Source organism: Struthio camelus, chromosome 2, assembly GCF_040807025.1.
Source record: "Struthio camelus isolate bStrCam1 chromosome 2, bStrCam1.hap1, whole genome shotgun sequence".
In the NCBI taxonomy this organism is placed as follows: domain Eukaryota; kingdom Metazoa; phylum Chordata; class Aves; order Struthioniformes; family Struthionidae; genus Struthio; species Struthio camelus.
Genome location: NC_090943.1, coordinates 94,625,263 through 94,642,838, shown reverse-complemented (window position 1 = coordinate 94,642,838; position 17,576 = coordinate 94,625,263). Strand labels below are relative to the sequence as shown.

At 41.7% G+C, this 17,576-nt stretch overlaps 1 protein-coding gene across 12 annotated transcripts in view; it reads left to right on the top strand.

The window, feature by feature from the left end:
* Window positions 1-17,576, top strand: part of CARMIL1 (capping protein regulator and myosin 1 linker 1) — a 201,385-nt gene that overhangs the window by 155,290 nt on the left and 28,519 nt on the right. For all 12 annotated transcript variants that reach the window (XM_068931654.1, XM_068931652.1, XM_068931653.1 and 9 more), the window contains 2 exons: window positions 323-410; window positions 2,470-2,619. In XM_068931654.1, coding sequence (XP_068787755.1) covers window positions 323-410; window positions 2,470-2,619 — 238 coding nt within the window. The remainder of the gene's footprint in view (window positions 1-322; window positions 411-2,469; window positions 2,620-17,576) is intronic.

Here is a 17,576-nt window from a genome sequence, read left to right as displayed (position 1 = left end):
TGACTTTAGTGGTGAAGTGTTCCTTACTGAGTTTCACATATGGTTTTTATTCGGCTCTCTCTTACCCAGATGTTTTCATTTCATCCATTAGAAAAACTTTAGAAGCAGGTTAAAAATGGTACAGAAGCTCTTGTGTTTATTCTATGATTCATGAGTTTATTTCTGAAGTCTACAGTCTTGTATCCTCACACCCTCTAGGGTGTTATTTTGAAATAAAGTGACATCATTTTGTATAGTCATTGCACTGTTGAAGTTTTACTAAAGACAAATTCTTCTGGGTGAATTAAAAATTTCTCTGCTCTCATTTTTAATCATCGCATAGTGAAGTGAAGCTGACAGTGGCCTCTTTCCTGTCTGACCGAGTTGTAGATGAAATCCTGGATGCGCTTTCCCACTGCCATCACAAATTGGTGAGTGTTTGCATGGTTGAACATCTGAATGTGCCAGATACCTTAACAATGCTATTGCAGTCATGACTTGTTCAGTTCCTCCTTAGCTCAGCTCCTTTTTGAAAATGATCGTATTTTCATTGGCAAATATGATTATGGGACTATTGCTTCTTTGATTTAAGGAGGAAGTGACCTCAGAAGAGACTGCGTTACGTATTTGCTTTATTATCTTTTCCATCATTATCAGATCTAAAACTTAAAAACGCCATTGCGATGCAACAGTGAGTAATCAGTTAAGAAGAGAGTCATTAGTTGTCCTGGTGAGACAGTAGTGGTTGGTTGCTTGTGAAATGGGAGGTGAAATGTCGTTCTTTAGGGAGAGACTGCTGAGGTGTACCTCAGAGACCTTTTTTTCCTAAATGAGTACATATTGAGGCAGCTTCTGAAATGGAGATATCAAGTTTGAAGAGAAGGGAGTAGAAACATAGGAAAGAAAATGCTTTGCTATTTATTTGAAGGTATGCAGCTGTCGGAAGCGAGTCATTTTTTACAAAGGTATTTGCTTCCTGAAGAGCAGACGAGACACACGTCTGTGTATCCACAGAAAACTTTTTTTATTTTCTGTGTAGTGGGCATCCTTAAGGAGAATCTTGTACTTCTTTCACAGAAGCCAGTGGGTGGTCACTCCTTATGGCTGAAATTGCTCTTTGTTTCTGCTTGGAATTTCTGTGCTTCAACTTCCATGAGTTTTTTCCTAGATGCTTTTCTCTGCAAGATTAGAGAACCATCTATTCCCTCCGTGAAAGCCCTCATATACAGAAATCAAATCACTCAGTCTTTTTCTAAGTAAGTTGAAAGACTGAATTATTTAAGGGTGTGTCTACATAATACAGAGCAGTACTGTGCAAAGATTCAACCTCTGGTTTCAGGAGCTGTGTCTCAGGAGCCTCACTCATCAGCCTGCTAGGTGACTGGCTCTGCTAATTAGCTCCAGTTGGTTCTGGAGTAGGCATAGCTGGCAGAGGCACTGGGCTCTCTGTGTCCTGTGAAATTGCACAGCTTGGACATACTCCGATTCTTGCACAGTAGGTCATTTTCTCCAACCTTTGAATCATTTTAACGACAATTATCTATACTTTCTGCAGCTTTTCAATGACCTTTTTGAAAATACGGACCTCAGAACCAGATAGACTGTTTCAGCGTGGGTTTTAACTAACACCACATATAGGAGAGAAATTCCCTTTCTCTTGACATGTCCTTATCCTCCTTTTTAAGTAGCCAAGGAAATGAGAATTCTTTCCCTCTATCAGAAAGTTGCAGTGGTAGCTCATTTTCAGCACAGGATTTGGTAGGTCTCCCTCCCAATAGCATCTTCTAGATGCTTGTCAGTCACTTGTTTTCAGGATTGTGACCATAGCTAATTGCCAGTGCTCTTTGTTCTTAAGGGATGATGAACTCTATGTTTGATCTGAATTGGTTTACTTTGGATCCGTTTTGGCCCACAGCAATAGCGTATCCTTTTCACGGTTTAATATTCTGCCATGTTTTTGTTAGCTAGGGATTATTTCAGATAGTGTCATTGAAAATGTTGAAGAGTATGGTACTCCTAGAGAATTTGTCTGTATTACTCTTTAATTGACAGCTACAATTTAAGAACTGACAGTTTATAAAGCAAAGATTATATGCGCTGATCCTGTTCTGTGCTAACTCCTTAAATTGGGAGCGTCATGTACTTCTGCTTCAGCCACCTGCAAATGTCTATGTATGTTGCATCGACACAGTTGTTTGAGGGAAATTTGAGAAATAAACCTTGTTTTACAAGACTTGTGTTTTTGCTTTTCTTTTTTTCCCAGTAGACTTTCCCCCTTCCTTCTCAAAATGTGTAAGGGAGAGGTTTTTTTTCCATCCAAAAGAAGAAAAAAAGAAAAAAAAAAAGTCTGCCTAAAGATTAACGCACTCAGCTGAGCTTTGCTTTTGTAGGATCTGTGGTCACTTGAATTTTTCAAGCTTTCTGTTTTGGTTTTGTTTGTCTCCTTTTACTGTCTGATTGATGCATTCCTGTCTTTATCCCTGCCTCTAGGCTGACCATTTGACCAGACGTGGCAAGCCACTTCCACAGCAGGAGTCACTGGAAATTGAGTTAGCTGAAGAAAAACCTACTAAACGCTCTATCATCACAGTTGAGGACTTGACAGAGATAGAACGTTTGGAAGATTTAGACACTTGTATGGTAAGACCCATTTCCTCAGTCCGTTTTGTTAAACGTGTAAATTACTGGAAGAAAAATAATTTTCAAAATGCAGTTTGACAATTTCCTGTTATCAGGCAACTGAAATTAAGAATTGGCTTCTGGAAAAAATAAATATTAGTTTATGAACATTTTGTCTGAGTTTCTTTGCTGTTAAGCAAAGAAGAAACTTTTTCCTTTTCTTCACTCCCTTTCCCTTGCGTGTGTTGCTACAGTATAACTAACACTAACTGGTCTCTTTCACAAGCCCTGATTTCATAGAGGTGTGGTTGCGGTAATAAACTGGACTATGCTATCACAGAATGGTTGAGGTTGGAAGGGGCCTTTAAAGATCATTTAGTCCAACCCCCCTGCTCATGCAGGGTCACCTAGAGCACATTGACCAAGACCCTGTCTTTTGAATCTCTCAAGGATAGAGACTGCACAGCCTCTCTGGGCAACCTGTTCTCTAGTGCTCAGTCACCCTCACAGTAAAGTTGTTTTTCCTCATGTTCAGACAGAACTGCCTGTATTTCAGTTGGTGCCCATTGCCTCTTGTCGTGTCGCTGGGCACCACTGAGAAGAGTCCGGCCTCATCCTTATGACACCCTCCCTTCAGATACTTTTACACACCGATCAGATGCCCCCTCAGCCTTCTCTTCTGCAGGCTGAACAGTCTCAACTCTCTCAGCCTTTCCTCACAGGAGAGATGCTCCAGTCCCTTAATCGTCTTAGTATTCCTTTGCTGGACTCACTGCAGGAGCTCCGTGTCTCTCTCGTACTGAGGAGCCCAGAATTGGACACACTACTCCAAGTGTGGCCTCACCAGGGCTGAGTAGAGGGAGAAAGGATCACCTCCCTCAGTGTCCTGTCCTATGACAACTTACTGTTTTCTGCTTTTATCTTTGTTCTACTTGATATTAATTCGCCTGAGTCATGACAAAAATTGTTTGTGGCTAGAAGTTGTGTTATTGGCCATGAACAGAAGTTTTGGGGGTTTTTTAATTATGTTTAGGTTGTATGGAGGAAGTCTTAAAATCTTGAGATTAGGCTGCAAGTGATCCTACCGGGCAGCTTTTCAAAAGTAATCGAGTTAGGAGTGTGAGATTCAGTAAGAGGGCTGAACTTAAACAGCCTGAAGTGCCTTATAAAATCCATGTGTGGCTTTTATTATAAATATGTCTCAATGCCGTATCATGATTCTTTGAGATGTAAATCCATAAATTTCCAAATAAATAGGTTGCTAACTGTTTTCAGCCTCAAATTTCCCTCCATCCAGCTCAGTCTGTTGAGGAATTCTACTGTAGAGACTTCTGTATTACAGCTCAGTCAATCCAATAGGAGACCGCTGGTGGGAGGATCTTTCTTCTCTCCTCTCCTGCCTTCTTCTTGGCCTCATGCTTTCACAGGAAGCTAAACTGGCAACAAAATTAGTTACATTTTTTGTACATGTAGTTTTTTTGACTGACTTCCCTGAATAGGCTCACTGCAGAGTCGGGCAAGTACAGCTCAAGGGAAGGAGCAGCAGGATTGCTCCCTTCTGCAGCAGCCGTCTGTTAGTCTGGCTTAGCTGTAAAATGTGAAAGCACACTGTCATTGGAAGCATCCGCTTAAAATAGTTCTCTCTCCCCTCCAAATCTGCTACCTTACCAAGATTTGATGCAGTACTTGTCTGAACATCACAGATCCCTCTAAGGCCTGTGTCATTGACTGCATCATCTGGGTCATCAGTGGTACTATCGAGTTCCAAAAGCTTTCTGCAGCCAGCGTTCGGGAGTCATTTTGATCCCTGAATCCTATGGGAGAGAGATGTTACAGTAAACTATGTAGCGTCTTAACCCTGTGCCTGTGAGTGAATTTCCACATGCTGGATTCATCTACAGAAAAATAAGCTAAGTGCTCATTTTGCCCCCTCCCTACGCTCTTTAAATATATTCTCATAGTGTGTTAAAAATAATCATACTGAAAATTTAAAAAATAGCTCTTTTCTCCACCTAGTATCACCATGGTTATATGAAAGGATCGTATCGCTGTGCTGTTATCTTTCATTTTGCTCTTATTAAAATAATGGTGATATGATGATGCTTGCACTCCTTTAAAAAATGTGTTAGATGCTAACTGTGCTTACTTTCGAAGAGTGTTTATATCTCTCTTCATTCTCTTCATTCACCTGTATCTCGCACAGAGATATAAACACGTTTGTGATACAGGTTCTCATCAGTATCTAATTTCTGAAGAGAATGAAGCACGAAATAAACACAGAATATAAAGAAGCAGTGATCTTACACAGTGCTAAAAAATCCATTTATTAAAGACCGTAATCCTTTTTTTAGGAGCTGCTTTTTGCATTGTTGGTGCCAGTGATGCTGGTTGCTGTAGTGTTTTTTTTTCTTTTTCTTTTTCTTTTTTTTTTAAAGCCTCAAGAGGCAGGGTAATGCAGAGATTTTGACTGAGCTGGTGTTGTTTGGGGTTTTTGCTACTAAAAGCATCTTAAGGATGAATTTCTTAGCTCTTCTGGGTAGAGTTAGTAATTTAAAATATAACAGGTTGCAAGTGATGTATTTTAGCTGTGGGAAAATTGTACATGTATCAGATACTGTCTTGGAAGAATTCTCCTGATCTGTGGCTTCTCATAATGTCGTGCAGATGTTTGCACAGAAATGGGAAACCTTTTAAAAAGGGTAATAGTGAATGCTTGGTGAGTAGCTCAGTGCAAGAAACACATGTTACTGAAAGATTTCACTACAAAGAGAAACATATGGTTTTATGAACCATAGCCGAATTTCCTTTGGTTATTTTTAATTTTAAATGAGAAATAGCTGTTTAGCTCCCACTTCCCAAATGGCGTTGTTCCAGAACACTGCCGCTGAAGATCCCTGAGCCTTGCAAAGTGTAATGCTTAAACAGACCAGAGCTGCACAAGCAGACGACGTAGCTGGCTGTGTATTCTGCACACCTCAACTCTGAAACCTTGAGTTGCAGCTCACTGCTCTGCATGTTTGTGAGCCTGCACTCATATTACTGAAAGAATATTGAACGCAGACTGAGGCTGATAATGTCCCTGGGAGGCCAGGGAAGCGCTCTCCTATTGTAAGCCATTTCTTTTCCATAAACGTCTATCACTTTGCTCAAACAAATTCTGAAGATGTCTGGGAAGAAGAGATTTCGGACTGGTAGGAGAAGCACTGAGCCTGGACTGCTGCTTTGCAGGTGCTGGGGTTTTTTTGAGTTTGCAAAACTGGACTCCTAATGCAAGCCCATTCTCTTCAGCAAGCATGTTGCTCTCTTACTTTTGTTTCCTTCAGCAAGCCCGCAGAGAATCAGTTTTCTGCCTGAGGCAATGCATGCAATAGCTTTTTGTTTACACTGGTCCCTACTGAAGCTGTATCCGAGCAATTTTGGAAAAATCTGGTTCTAGGTTCAGTTTTGACTTTTGTCTTAACCTGCTGGTTACAGAGAGAACACAGAGAGTCTTCAGAGAGACTGAAACTAGGTGAATAATTAGGAGTGAGGTAAATGTATTTGGAATAAAATGTTTGCGAGCTATTTGCTCTTATATACTGACTGAGATTGGAAGACAGGAAGGTTTGTTCAGAAAACCTGGACTGCCAGAATACCACTCTGAAGCCTCAAGTGATGCTGATGCAGCAAATGAGCCCATCCTGCTCCGTTTCAAAGCCTCTCCTCAAAGTGGAGGGCAGAGTGGCTGTGGCTGGGGATATTGCCATCCCAGCAAAGAGAGTTGCCATACACTTCTAAGTTTCCTATGTGTAAACTGGTAAGACAGAATGAAACATCAGGAATGTGCCTTTAAAATCCACCACTAAAAAGAGACTTCTAAATCTTTCTTCTGCTTCTTCTGCTTGTGAGAATCAGGTCATATTAAATTACTGTACAGTAACTGTGCAGCTGAAACTAATAGGATTTGATTCTCATCCAGCCTTGAACTGTGGCCAGAGAGCCCCTAATACGAATGACTTGTCAGCCTTACCCAAATTTGCCAGCCTATTGAAGGAGTGCTGAAGGCACTGGCAGTGATTGAGTGGTCCAGGGTAGGACACGACAGCTGGAACATTATTGACTTGAGAATTTCAGATCTCCCTAAGCCGCACTACAATAAATTGATGCTTCCCTAATCTCTAGCTGTCTTAGTTGTCCTTGTTTAATTAGAGCTGTGGTGAGTGTAGTAAGTCTTTACATAGAAGTTATGTGTAAGTAAGAAGTCTTTATGCAAAAAACTACTTGCTGTTCTCAGATTAAAGAAAAAAGCATAGCCCACTTTCCAAAGCTTAGACTCAGTCATAAATTAACCTCATAAAACAGTACAGTTTTCCTAGATTTTCTGTGTGTATGTGACAAGAATAATACATTTTAAACTAATGCATGCATTTTAAAACTAACTTTAAATAAATTACCCTTTTTTTATTGAGATAGAATATCATGTATCTTGGTATGTGTAATTGTGTAGGTAGGTATTAACTGCTTTAATTTTGTGTAATGCTACTAGTTGTGCTTTGTTCTTTCATAGCCATTAGTACTCTGCAGAAGTAAGAGATTTAAAATGTTGTTTAGTTCCCTGCCAAAAGGTAATGGAACATCTTTTTTAGATAATATTTAACAGTTGTATTTTAAAAGCATTTGTTTAGGTATTTGAATGTTTGTTTGGCTTCTGGAATACTAAAAGGAGATCACCGGAGCTGAGCAATTGTTTGAAGAAAAGTTTTTGGAGTGAAGTAGTTTCTTTACCGGAAGTCTATGTATTCATCATCTTTAAAAATATAGGTTCCAGCAATATGTTAGTGTAATTGTCATTAATAACAAGCATACAGCCCAGGTTAAGTATTGTTTTTAGAGCAAAGCAGCAGTCAGTTTATTTGCATTGTGAAGAGGTATGATAGGAAATTTTCTGAAAAAATGTAAAGGAATTGCAGGTTGTAATACACAAGTCTGTTATAAATCTTCTTTAAAGAATTCAGTGAAAGACTGAAATGCTTGGATGGTAAATTAGGTGTTTACAAAAATGCTTATAGCTAAAATAGAAAAGGACTGGCTGTGGTGAATATTGAAATGTCACCATTTCTCATCTGTTTCTAATTTTAATCATTGAGGTGGCTCTATGACTGTAATAGAGGAAAGGTTAAAAAAAAAATTCCCATAAGCAATAAATTGATGTTTTTGTCTTTAATGAACAACAGATGTCATCTGTACAGTGAAAAGATAATTTACAGAAGTAACAGAACACTTAGAGAGAGGTTACGTATATATATATATTTTTTTCCCTTGGAATGTACTACCAAGCCATTGTTGAGATTTAGCATGTTAGTCCAGGATCTTCCAGAGAGGAAGTCCGGAGAAAGGAAGACTCTCCCTTGGTCGAGGAGGATCGGGTTAGAGATCATTTGGGCAAACCTGACATCCTCAAATCCATGGGCCCCGATGGGATGCACCCCCGAGCGCTGAGGGAGCTGGCGGATGTTATTGCTAGGCCACTCTCCATCATCTTGGAAAGGTCCTGGAGATCAGGAGAGGTGCCTGACGACTGGAAGAAAGCCAATGTCACCCCAGTCTTCAGAAAGGGCAGGAAGGAGAAGCCAGGAAACTTCAGGCCAGGCAGCCTCACCTCCGTCCCTGGTAAGGTGATGGAACAGCTCCTCCTGGAGGTCACCACTAAGCATGTGGAGGACAAGAAGGTGATCAGGAGTAGTCAGCATGGATTCACCAAAGGGAAATTGTGCTTGACCCATCTGATAGCCTTCTCTGATGGAATGACTGGCTGGGTAGATGAGGGGAGAGCAGTGGATGTTGTCTTTCTGGACTTCAGCAAGGCTTTTGACACTGTCTCCCATCACATCCTCCTAGGTAAGCTCAGGAAGTGTGGGCTAGATGAGTGGAGGGTGAGGTGGACTGAACTGGCTGGATGGCCGAGCTCAGAGGGTTGTGGTGAATGGCGCAGAGTCTAGTTGGAGGCCTGTAGCTAGCGGTGTCCCCCAGGGGTCAGTCCTGGGTCCAGTCTTGTTCAACGTATTCATCGGTGACCCTGGAGGAAGGCACAGAGTGCACCCTCAGCAAGTTTGCTGATGATACTAAACTGGGGGGAGTGGCTGATACCCCAGAGGGCTGTGCTGCCCTTCAGAGGGACCTGGACAGGCTGGAGAGGTGGGCGGAGAGGAACCTCCTGAAGTTCAACAAAGGCAAGTGCAGGGTCCTGCACCTCAGGAGGAATAACCCCATGCACCAGGACAGGCTGGGGGTTGACCAGCTGGAAAGCAGCTCTGCAGAGAAGGACCTGGGAGTGCTGGTGGACAACAAATTAAGCATGAGGCAGCAGTGTGCCCTGTGGCCAAGAAGGCCAATGGTATGCTGGGGTGCATTAGGCAGAGTGTTGCCAGCAGGTGGAGGGAGGTGATCCTGCCCCTCTCCTCAGCCCTGGTGAGGCCTCACCTGGAGTACTGTGTCCAGTTCTGGGCTCCCCAGTACAGTACAAGAGAGACATGGCACTCCTGGAGAGAGTCCAGCGGAGGGCTACGAAGATGATGAGGGGACTGGGGCATCTCTCCTATGAAGGAAAGGCTGAGAGAGCTGGGCCTGTTTAGCTTGGAGAAGAGAAGATTGAGAGGTGATTCTGATCAACGTGTACAAGTATCTGAAGGGGGGGGGTGTCAAGAGGATGAGGCCAGCCTCTTCTCCGTGGTGCCCAGCAACAGGACGAGAGGCAACGGGCAGAAACTGAACCACAGGAAGTTCCACCTAAACCTGAGAAAAAATTTCTTCACTGTGAGGGTGACAGAGCGCTGGAAGAGGTTGCCCAGAGAGGTAGTGGAGTCTCCTTCGCTGGAGATATTCAAAACCCGTCTGGATGTGATCCTGGGCAATATGCTCTAGGTGACCCTGCTTGAGCAGGGAGGTTGGACTAGATGATCTCCAGAGGTCCCTTCGAACCTAAATGATTCTGTGTGATTCTGTGTCTGTGTGTGATCTGGATGCAGACCTGTGAGCCTACAGTCTGAAAGATCAGATGGAAGGATATCAGCATTTTCAGAAAAAAATTATAAGATTTGCTCACTATTCTGTAATTTTTTTAAAGAAAACCCATAAAGCAACAGCTAAAAATCGCCCCCCCCAAAAAAAAAATAAAATCTAGAACAAATTTGATTTAAAACAGTACAAACCCTTCGGTTGTACTGATTGGGGGAAGGAGAAAGTCATGGTAAAGACACACATGTACATGTGTCCTGATATTGTAGGAAGAAAAACAAAAACAGAGAATCTCCAGTGGGCCCTGACCAACTACCACATCTGATTCTTGCTCTCTGTTCACCTGCAGCAGAATTGGCTCAGGTGCAGATACTCAGCTTTTTGGATGAAGAGCATCTGTGCAAAGCCTGATGCAATAGAGCCCCAGTTCCTATTAGATTCCTTACGTTCTCCTGTGTTAGAAATAAAGCTGTAGCTCTGTGACCAGCTTGATCCAGCATAAAGTATTGCCTGTGCTGAAAAGGGCACTTACACCTTCCCCTGTACTCAGCTCCTCTTTCCTACCTGCGCGCTCACACTTGCGCCAGCGTTCATGCAGCTACGCTACAAATTGTGTGCAGGCATTGATCCAGCTGCAAACTAAGTTTTTTATAGAGAGTTTCTTTCCAGGTTAGTTTACAGGCTGACTAGTTCTCCAGTTGAGCTCACAAGACAAATCCTGAGGGCAGGAACAAGCAGCCAATGGTAATTGCAAAGGCAGCAGCCTGGATTAATGCCAGATTAAATTGGCTGTGACACTTCAGTTTCTTTCTCATATACATTAGCAGTATAGGAAATACAGTGCTCTATGGGAAGCTAGAAATGGATATAATGGTATATGCGTGTCTTCTTGGCTTCTGAAAAGGCTCCATTACCAGTCTCTCAGCAAATCCACTTTGACAGGAGACTAATAATATTTCTGACTCTCCCAGCATTAGGACAGCATATGAAAACATCACTGGGAGTCACACTGCACAATCTAAGCATCTTGGTCTCTAGGCCCTTCCCTAAGCATACCACCTCTGTGCCACCTCTGAGAAAGTAAGAGACAAAGGGAGCTGGTGTCAAACCAGTAGTTTTGCACAATCTTGTAAATATCTTGTTCATTTGCAGGTTGTGTGATTGTATGTTAGCATAACCGTTAGAATTACGATTTTATTAATGTTAATTGTGCGTATTTGTTACAGGAGCATTATCTTCTCCTGGTCCCTTTGTACATAATTTTACTGCGTCCTCAATACCTTCAAGGTCCTTATAAGTGGTTATTCAATGCCTGTTACAAATATAGCCTACAGCAGTTTCAGGGTCATGAGGGGTTTCATATGCCCTGCTGAAACACTTTAAAGGAAACCTGGCTTTCAGTGTCATCTTCTTGGTCTCTTTGAGTGGAAGGAGGTGATGGGTAATTGATATATAGTGTGTTTTTCTTAAAACGACTCAGATTTCTGAGTCAGAGTCCAGAGCTGTTTCTCATAATTTAGGGTACATTATTGGCACAAAGAGAAACAAATGAAGAATGTAATAAACTGCTTCTAGTAACAGCACTAGGCACTCGGTTATAGAATTGGAGACTGTTTTCTGCTGAAGTTAAAAGGAGAGTCATGAAGCACAGCTGCTGGGTGTTCTCTTTGCATTGTGGCACTTCTGTATCATGAGCTTGTCTTCTCATAATACTGATACTTTCTTTTTCATTAATAGGCCCAGATTGGTAAGGAGATGGGGGCGGGGGGAGGATGTATAGTTATGTCTTTTTTGGCGGTAGCTGTCTTATTGCTCCTGACTTTCCATCATTTTACTTCAAGTATCATGGGAAAAGTCCCATTGAAAGAAGAGATCAGTAACAAAGCACTCACTGAAACACTGGGCTTGGGAGTTTAACTTTCCTGTGGTGGTTTTAAGGTGGTGTTTACTGCTAAGGAGTTGGTCTGTGGCAGACAGGAGGGTCTTCCACATCTAGCTATACCGTCTACAGATAATGCCACCCCGGCTGCTCATTCCCGTCATCTGCCGCTCTTGCTAGCTGACATGTGCATGCCTTATAGGCAGAAGCATCCAGGCCAACGATCCATTGCTCTAGGCAAACTAAACTAACTATGTGTTGCAGGCTTTGGCCTGCCAACGGACACCCGTGCAGTTTAACTGACTTGATAAGAGAGGTTACTATCTGTAGCCAGATTCACTTCCCCTGCCGGACAGCACTCACCTGTACTGCCGGCAGAAGGGTTCATCCAGGTACTCACCTACCTACATCTGGTAATGTTAACAGGGTGTGAGGACAAAGTAACTAAGCCCCTTTGCTCTTGCGTGATCCCTTCCATCAGCAGAGCTGCGGGGACAGTGCTATCTTTATTGGGCACAAATAGATCCCAATTTCCTCTTTCTGCAGCCTATATTTAAAATAAACCCCTCGTTATTTCCCGAGGCAGATCAGTGAGTGCTCCTTTGGAGGAGTTCTCTGGCAGAGTCTAGACTCTGTAACCTTTGGCAGAGGGATGATAGCAAACAGCATGAGGAGAATAACCTCTAATAGCGCCGCTCATGTAGCGCACATCTGTCTGCAGCCTTAACGCCTCTTGATTGAATTAATACCTGGTGACCTGACCTTCTCAAGTGGTTGAGGAGCTTTCTGAATAGGCTGCATGGTCCCTTCTCCTGCTTTTTAGTTCCTATAGTTTCTCCATTAAATAACTTGGCTCAGGTTACATACCTGTGCTGTATGGGGCAGTCTTGTTGATGCTGAAATCTGGAAAGCCTACTTCAAGCAGCACTTGCAGAATTCTGTTTTGTGCAGAGTACTTTAAGGTTCTCCCTCCAGCTAGAAGAACAGGAACCTTGTGGGGTTCTGCTGTGAAAAATCAGTATCTCAGATTGCAGGGGTAAAGAATAGTATTCCACAGGAAGAGGGGAGAAAAGTCTGTATTAGAACAAGTGGTTATAGAGTGCTTTAAACTTAGCTATATTTTTTTCATGATAAGGGAGGTTTAGCTTGCTGGAATCAGAACTTAAAGAAAAGGAAAAAATGGAGCGTACCTAGTGCCAAAATGCTAGAAGACAGTTTCTGAGTCAAAATCAAATCTCGTCCCTGCTATACAGACAATTGCGTTACATAATCCTATTCCTAAATTTATCACGTTTTGTCTCAAAACATCTCTCTCACAGATTAGAGGAAAACTTAAGTATACTTTCTTCTGCTGTTATTCAGGTCAGCTAAAGCCTCATTCCGAAATGGCACGTATATCTGTGCAGTTAAGACCTTAATTCATGTGCATAAAGATCGAATTACTGTGAATCTGTGAGGTCAGGAGAAGCAGGACTGGAGTACTGATCTGAAACCAAAAGCACGTAAGGTGGAAGGAGGGGGAACTTCACATAAGTAGATGTTAAAGAAAACTAAGAAGAATGAATAGAATAGAAAGACAAAGTACTTGAAAAGCCAGGGTAGTTTCATTCAGAGCTGATCGGAAGATCTTTTTATCCCATAAATTTTAGTTGTAGGTCATTTCCAATGCTGTGGCATTTAGATATTCCGGGAGAAGTTTGTGCCTCTGTGCTGTGAGTGATTGCAGAATCTGGGGCTTTGCTACTAACCCGCTTTTAATTCCTCACTTACACGTGAGGAATTCTGTTCTGCAGGGTGGAAATCTTTCCCTTCTTCATAGTGTTTCTGTCTCTCGGGGGCTCATGTATTGCCCCATATGACTGCCTGACCAATCTGCGTCATTAAAATCATGCATCACGCATACACAGTAGCACTGTAGAGAGCAGCCTTTGAGTTTGGCCTTCCTGCCGTGGCTAGTTATGAGTGACCCTATCTATCAGTTTGTTTTAGAGAAGACACTCTTAAGCAGGGGATGCTGTGCATTGCTACATGCTGAGTAGCAGAGACCAGGCCCCGTTTAATTCAGAATAAAGTACCAGGGAGACTTAAATGGTTCCTGGGCCTCTCCTTGCTTCTAATCTGATCGTATGATCTTGATTATTGTCCCCGTGAAATCATGCCCAGACCTCTGATTATGTCGAGTGCTGCAGGATGAGGGCTAATGGATCATTAGACACAGACACCCACTCAGCACGTTGAACTGTGTTCACATGCTTTAAATTATTTATGCACTTAAGTGTGTTGCTGGAATATGAATCTTAACCATCAGTGTAAAATACTTAAATAACAACTATTCTTTAATGCAAGGCAGCTACTCATTTTGTTTTCTGTCTGTCTTGTATTAAGCAGATGTTGGAACTGGTAAAGCGTTCCAAAACCTAATGTCTGTCTGCTCAGATATTTCTATTTTCCATACAGGATCTTGGAACACTTGCTAGTTTCCTTTTTAATAGGGAGATATCTTGATACAGTAGTTCCTATGACAAGACTTAGAATTCAGAAGGGATTTTTTTTATGTTTAAATTTACAAAATGCATCTCAGAAGTGACCATGGGGTTTAAAGATGGACCATGCACGGTGGGAAGAGAACTGAGAAGAAAATCCAGTGAGCAAAGAGCAGCAGCTCAAGTAGGGTCTGAATTTTCAAGGGTAAAAATCCCCATCAAAATTCTGAGCAGAGAGGCTCCTAGTCCACTTCAGTGTCCTAATCTGCATTTGAGTCATTGCGATGAGCCTCTCTTTAGTATTTCTCCTCTGAAATGTCACTGCTGCAGTGCAAGCAAAACTGATGCATAGTCTGCCCCTAAAGGATCTAGTGATGGTGGGAAGATAACTGCTGTGTTTTGCCTGGGTGACTGTTCATCCTTTTGGTAGCTGTTGACTTAAGGGTGTAGAAAGGCAGGAGAGGTGCAGAAATCATGTTGGTTCTCAGTCCTGAAAGGACTGTAAGGCAGCCAGGTGCAGCAGGTCCAATTCAGAAGTACCTCGTGTCAAACCTGTTTTAATCATGTTGTTGCCTGGGGCACCTTATACATAATGTTGGTGACTGTCTTTAAAGAATTGCCTGAGAATATCGTAAACAACTGTCTGCCCCTCTATATTTGGTGAGTTTAAGTGCTTTTCCTTCTTTCTATATGGAAGTTTTAGGTCATGAACCAAATAAATTTTACATCAGCATTTGCCAGCTGAATGTTATGAACAACCACAAGGAAGCAGATTGTGATGGCTTAAAGAGATAATGTGTGCCATCTGACCTGCAGCAGCTCCTACTTCTATGCTTAATTTTAAAGTACAATAAATTAGTTGAAACCGTTCTCTTTCTTTGTTTTAATGAGCAACTGCTGTAGAAGATGCTCTTAGGCTCTTTCTGAGCAACTAGAAAACAGAATTGATGATACTGATGATTGTTTTTCTCTTTTAGGTGAGATCAGTTGCGGGCAGGGTTCCTTGCAAGATAGACTTTCAGGGCATGAAATAAAAGAGTCAGTTTATATTTAGCAGTTTTAGGAACTGTTCAGTTTAATTCATGCAGCTTTTTTTACTTTTCAAAATAAAAGCTTTAGATATTTGTATGTGTGTTGTTTATTAGCAGGAATTTTACATGACTTGAAGGATGCAGGTGCAGAATTATTAATTAAAAGAATACACAGAAATTCTTGGTGAAATATCAGAGTCCTTCAACCACATCTCAGCAAGTACAAAAGCAAGGGTTTTTGGGCTAGCAAAATTAAATGAAAGCTCAAGGGCAAATCCGTTAGGCTTATCTGACAAAGCTACTGCTCCTCTTTTGGAAAATGTTACTGTACAAAGTAATTCCAAAGGTCAGATTGGTTTAGATGGGACTAATTGAATTGATACTGAACTGCAGCTTTTTCCCTACAAATTCAGCCCTTGAATAAGGGGAAGGGAATAAACGAATATGTTCCTTACATTCCTATATGAGTTATTTATATGCCATATTTCTCCACAATATATATATATTGTGCTTCCATATAGATGACAGAAGTGTGAAATAAAAGGTTGGAGTTAGATCTTCTGCCGTAGCATTGGATTCAGGAGAAGCTGTGTTGACAAACAGCAGCCTGTCACAGATTGGCCTTGGTTTCTAAACAGTGCATTCGTGGTTTTGCTTTTGTGTCTTCTTTAAAGTACTTAGCTGCCATGTATTTTAGCATTCCATTTAACTTTCCAGGGATAATGGCACTCTCCGGTAGGTTATAAGGGTAGTGATTCAGGGCACCGTTGATGGTGGGAAATGCATAGCTAAATTTCAACAAGCTATGCTGAGAAATTTCCCCTAGAAATCATGATATAAAATCTTCAGTAGTTGAAGCTAGCAGTAGCAACTCTTATGTTTAATTTCTAGGGCTTTTTATACAGATGGTGAGACACCTGAGCATCCAAAGATTCAGATGAAAAAAAGCAAAGTTGGTCAGCTTACTACTCTGTTTCGTAAAGAATACCTACTTTTTTTTTTTTTTTGTAATTTTAATGACACAACAGATATATGACGTCTCTGGCAAAGGTACGTTTGAGAGTAGATAAAGTGTGGGAAATGACAATTGACTGAAATAGTGATACTGCAGGTTTACATGTCAAGATCCCTTAGGGTATTAGAGAACTGGGGTTAGGTTCCCTTCAGTGCAGTCAGGTTCGTAGGTGATGTCAGGCAAGTTGCTTAGCCTTTGCTTTGCTTTGATTCCCTTCTACTGCATAACAGTGCTTCTCACCTTGCCTTACTGCGTTCCCGCCTCTTCTCCCTTCATACTCCCACCAAGCTGTTTAACAGCTTTTAACTTTTAAGCAGGTCAGTAGTCTCACTCTCTTAAGTGCGATCACTGGCGTGTGCAAGGTAAGAACTTGCACAAGCCCTTGCTTGACCATGACCTTAGATTGTAAACTCCCTGAAACCTCAGATTGTTTTTTGTTGTATATAGTGCTCTGCTCTTTGGTCCTGATCTCATGTCTGGCTGCTGGTATGATGTAAATAACTTTGCTGCCAACACCCTGGAGTACTCCCAGTGATGCTGTCTGAAAGAGAAACTGTTTGCAGATTGATTGTGAAGTGCTGGAGATTGACATTTAAGACGGTTTTAGTTTTCTAGGTGTTTCTCAATGGATTCTGTAATCTTTCTGTCCAGTCTCAGAATAGGCCTAGTGAATGGTGTAGTATAGTAGGTGGGCAAGAGAAAAAAAGAGAATGCAGATTCTGAAGGGATATGGGGGCTGGGGGGGAATGGATCGCATACAAAATGGGAAGTAATGAGGAGATTTGCGTGAGTCACTGTTAGCCGACAACCCCTGCGTAAAGCCAAAGTTACTGACAGTGAAAGAAAATAAGAACCCTAAGGCAAGTGGGGAAATACTGGAGCTGTAGAAAAGAAATGCTGTTCTCGTTCAGGTGCCCTCCTGTCTTCAAGACTTTTAGCTGCAATTAAGCTCAAAAGCATGAACTGTGATAAGGGGATCATTATTGCTGCAAATATCAAAGCCATGAATAACTGACCTTAATATCCCCTCAACAATTAAATGATGAACTTCATGTTATGGAGGAGATTGTTTTTAGCCCCGATAATTAAAGGTCAGTACAATATCCATTTAAAAAGCAGCATTTCCTTGCAAAGTAGTTTAAACCAGACCTGGAGTGTATTCACTTCTACCGCAAACACCGTACCAATATCTGCAGTGTTGTTACAATAGCATTTCTCACTCAACTTGAACCATGTTTCAAACACTCCATTTTTTTTCCTTATTCTAAATTGTGGAGGAGTACGATTGGGTGAGTAATCTTCCACCCAAGAGATAGAATATGGAATTGCTTCATTTCGTAGGATGACTGTGCTGCCTTTTATTAATTTTTGAAGGGCAGAGCAAAGGTCTTGCTCTATTAATGGAGTAGCACGGTTCTAATATGCCAAAAGGGCTTGAAAGGCCTGTGCCTCTAAACCTTCTTATGAAAAGGAGAAATACTGTTGCTTTGGATCTCTTTATTAATGGATTTATTTAAACCTGAGGAGAACTGACTTACATCCCTTTTCGATTTTTCAAGAGAAGCTTTGTTTTGTTC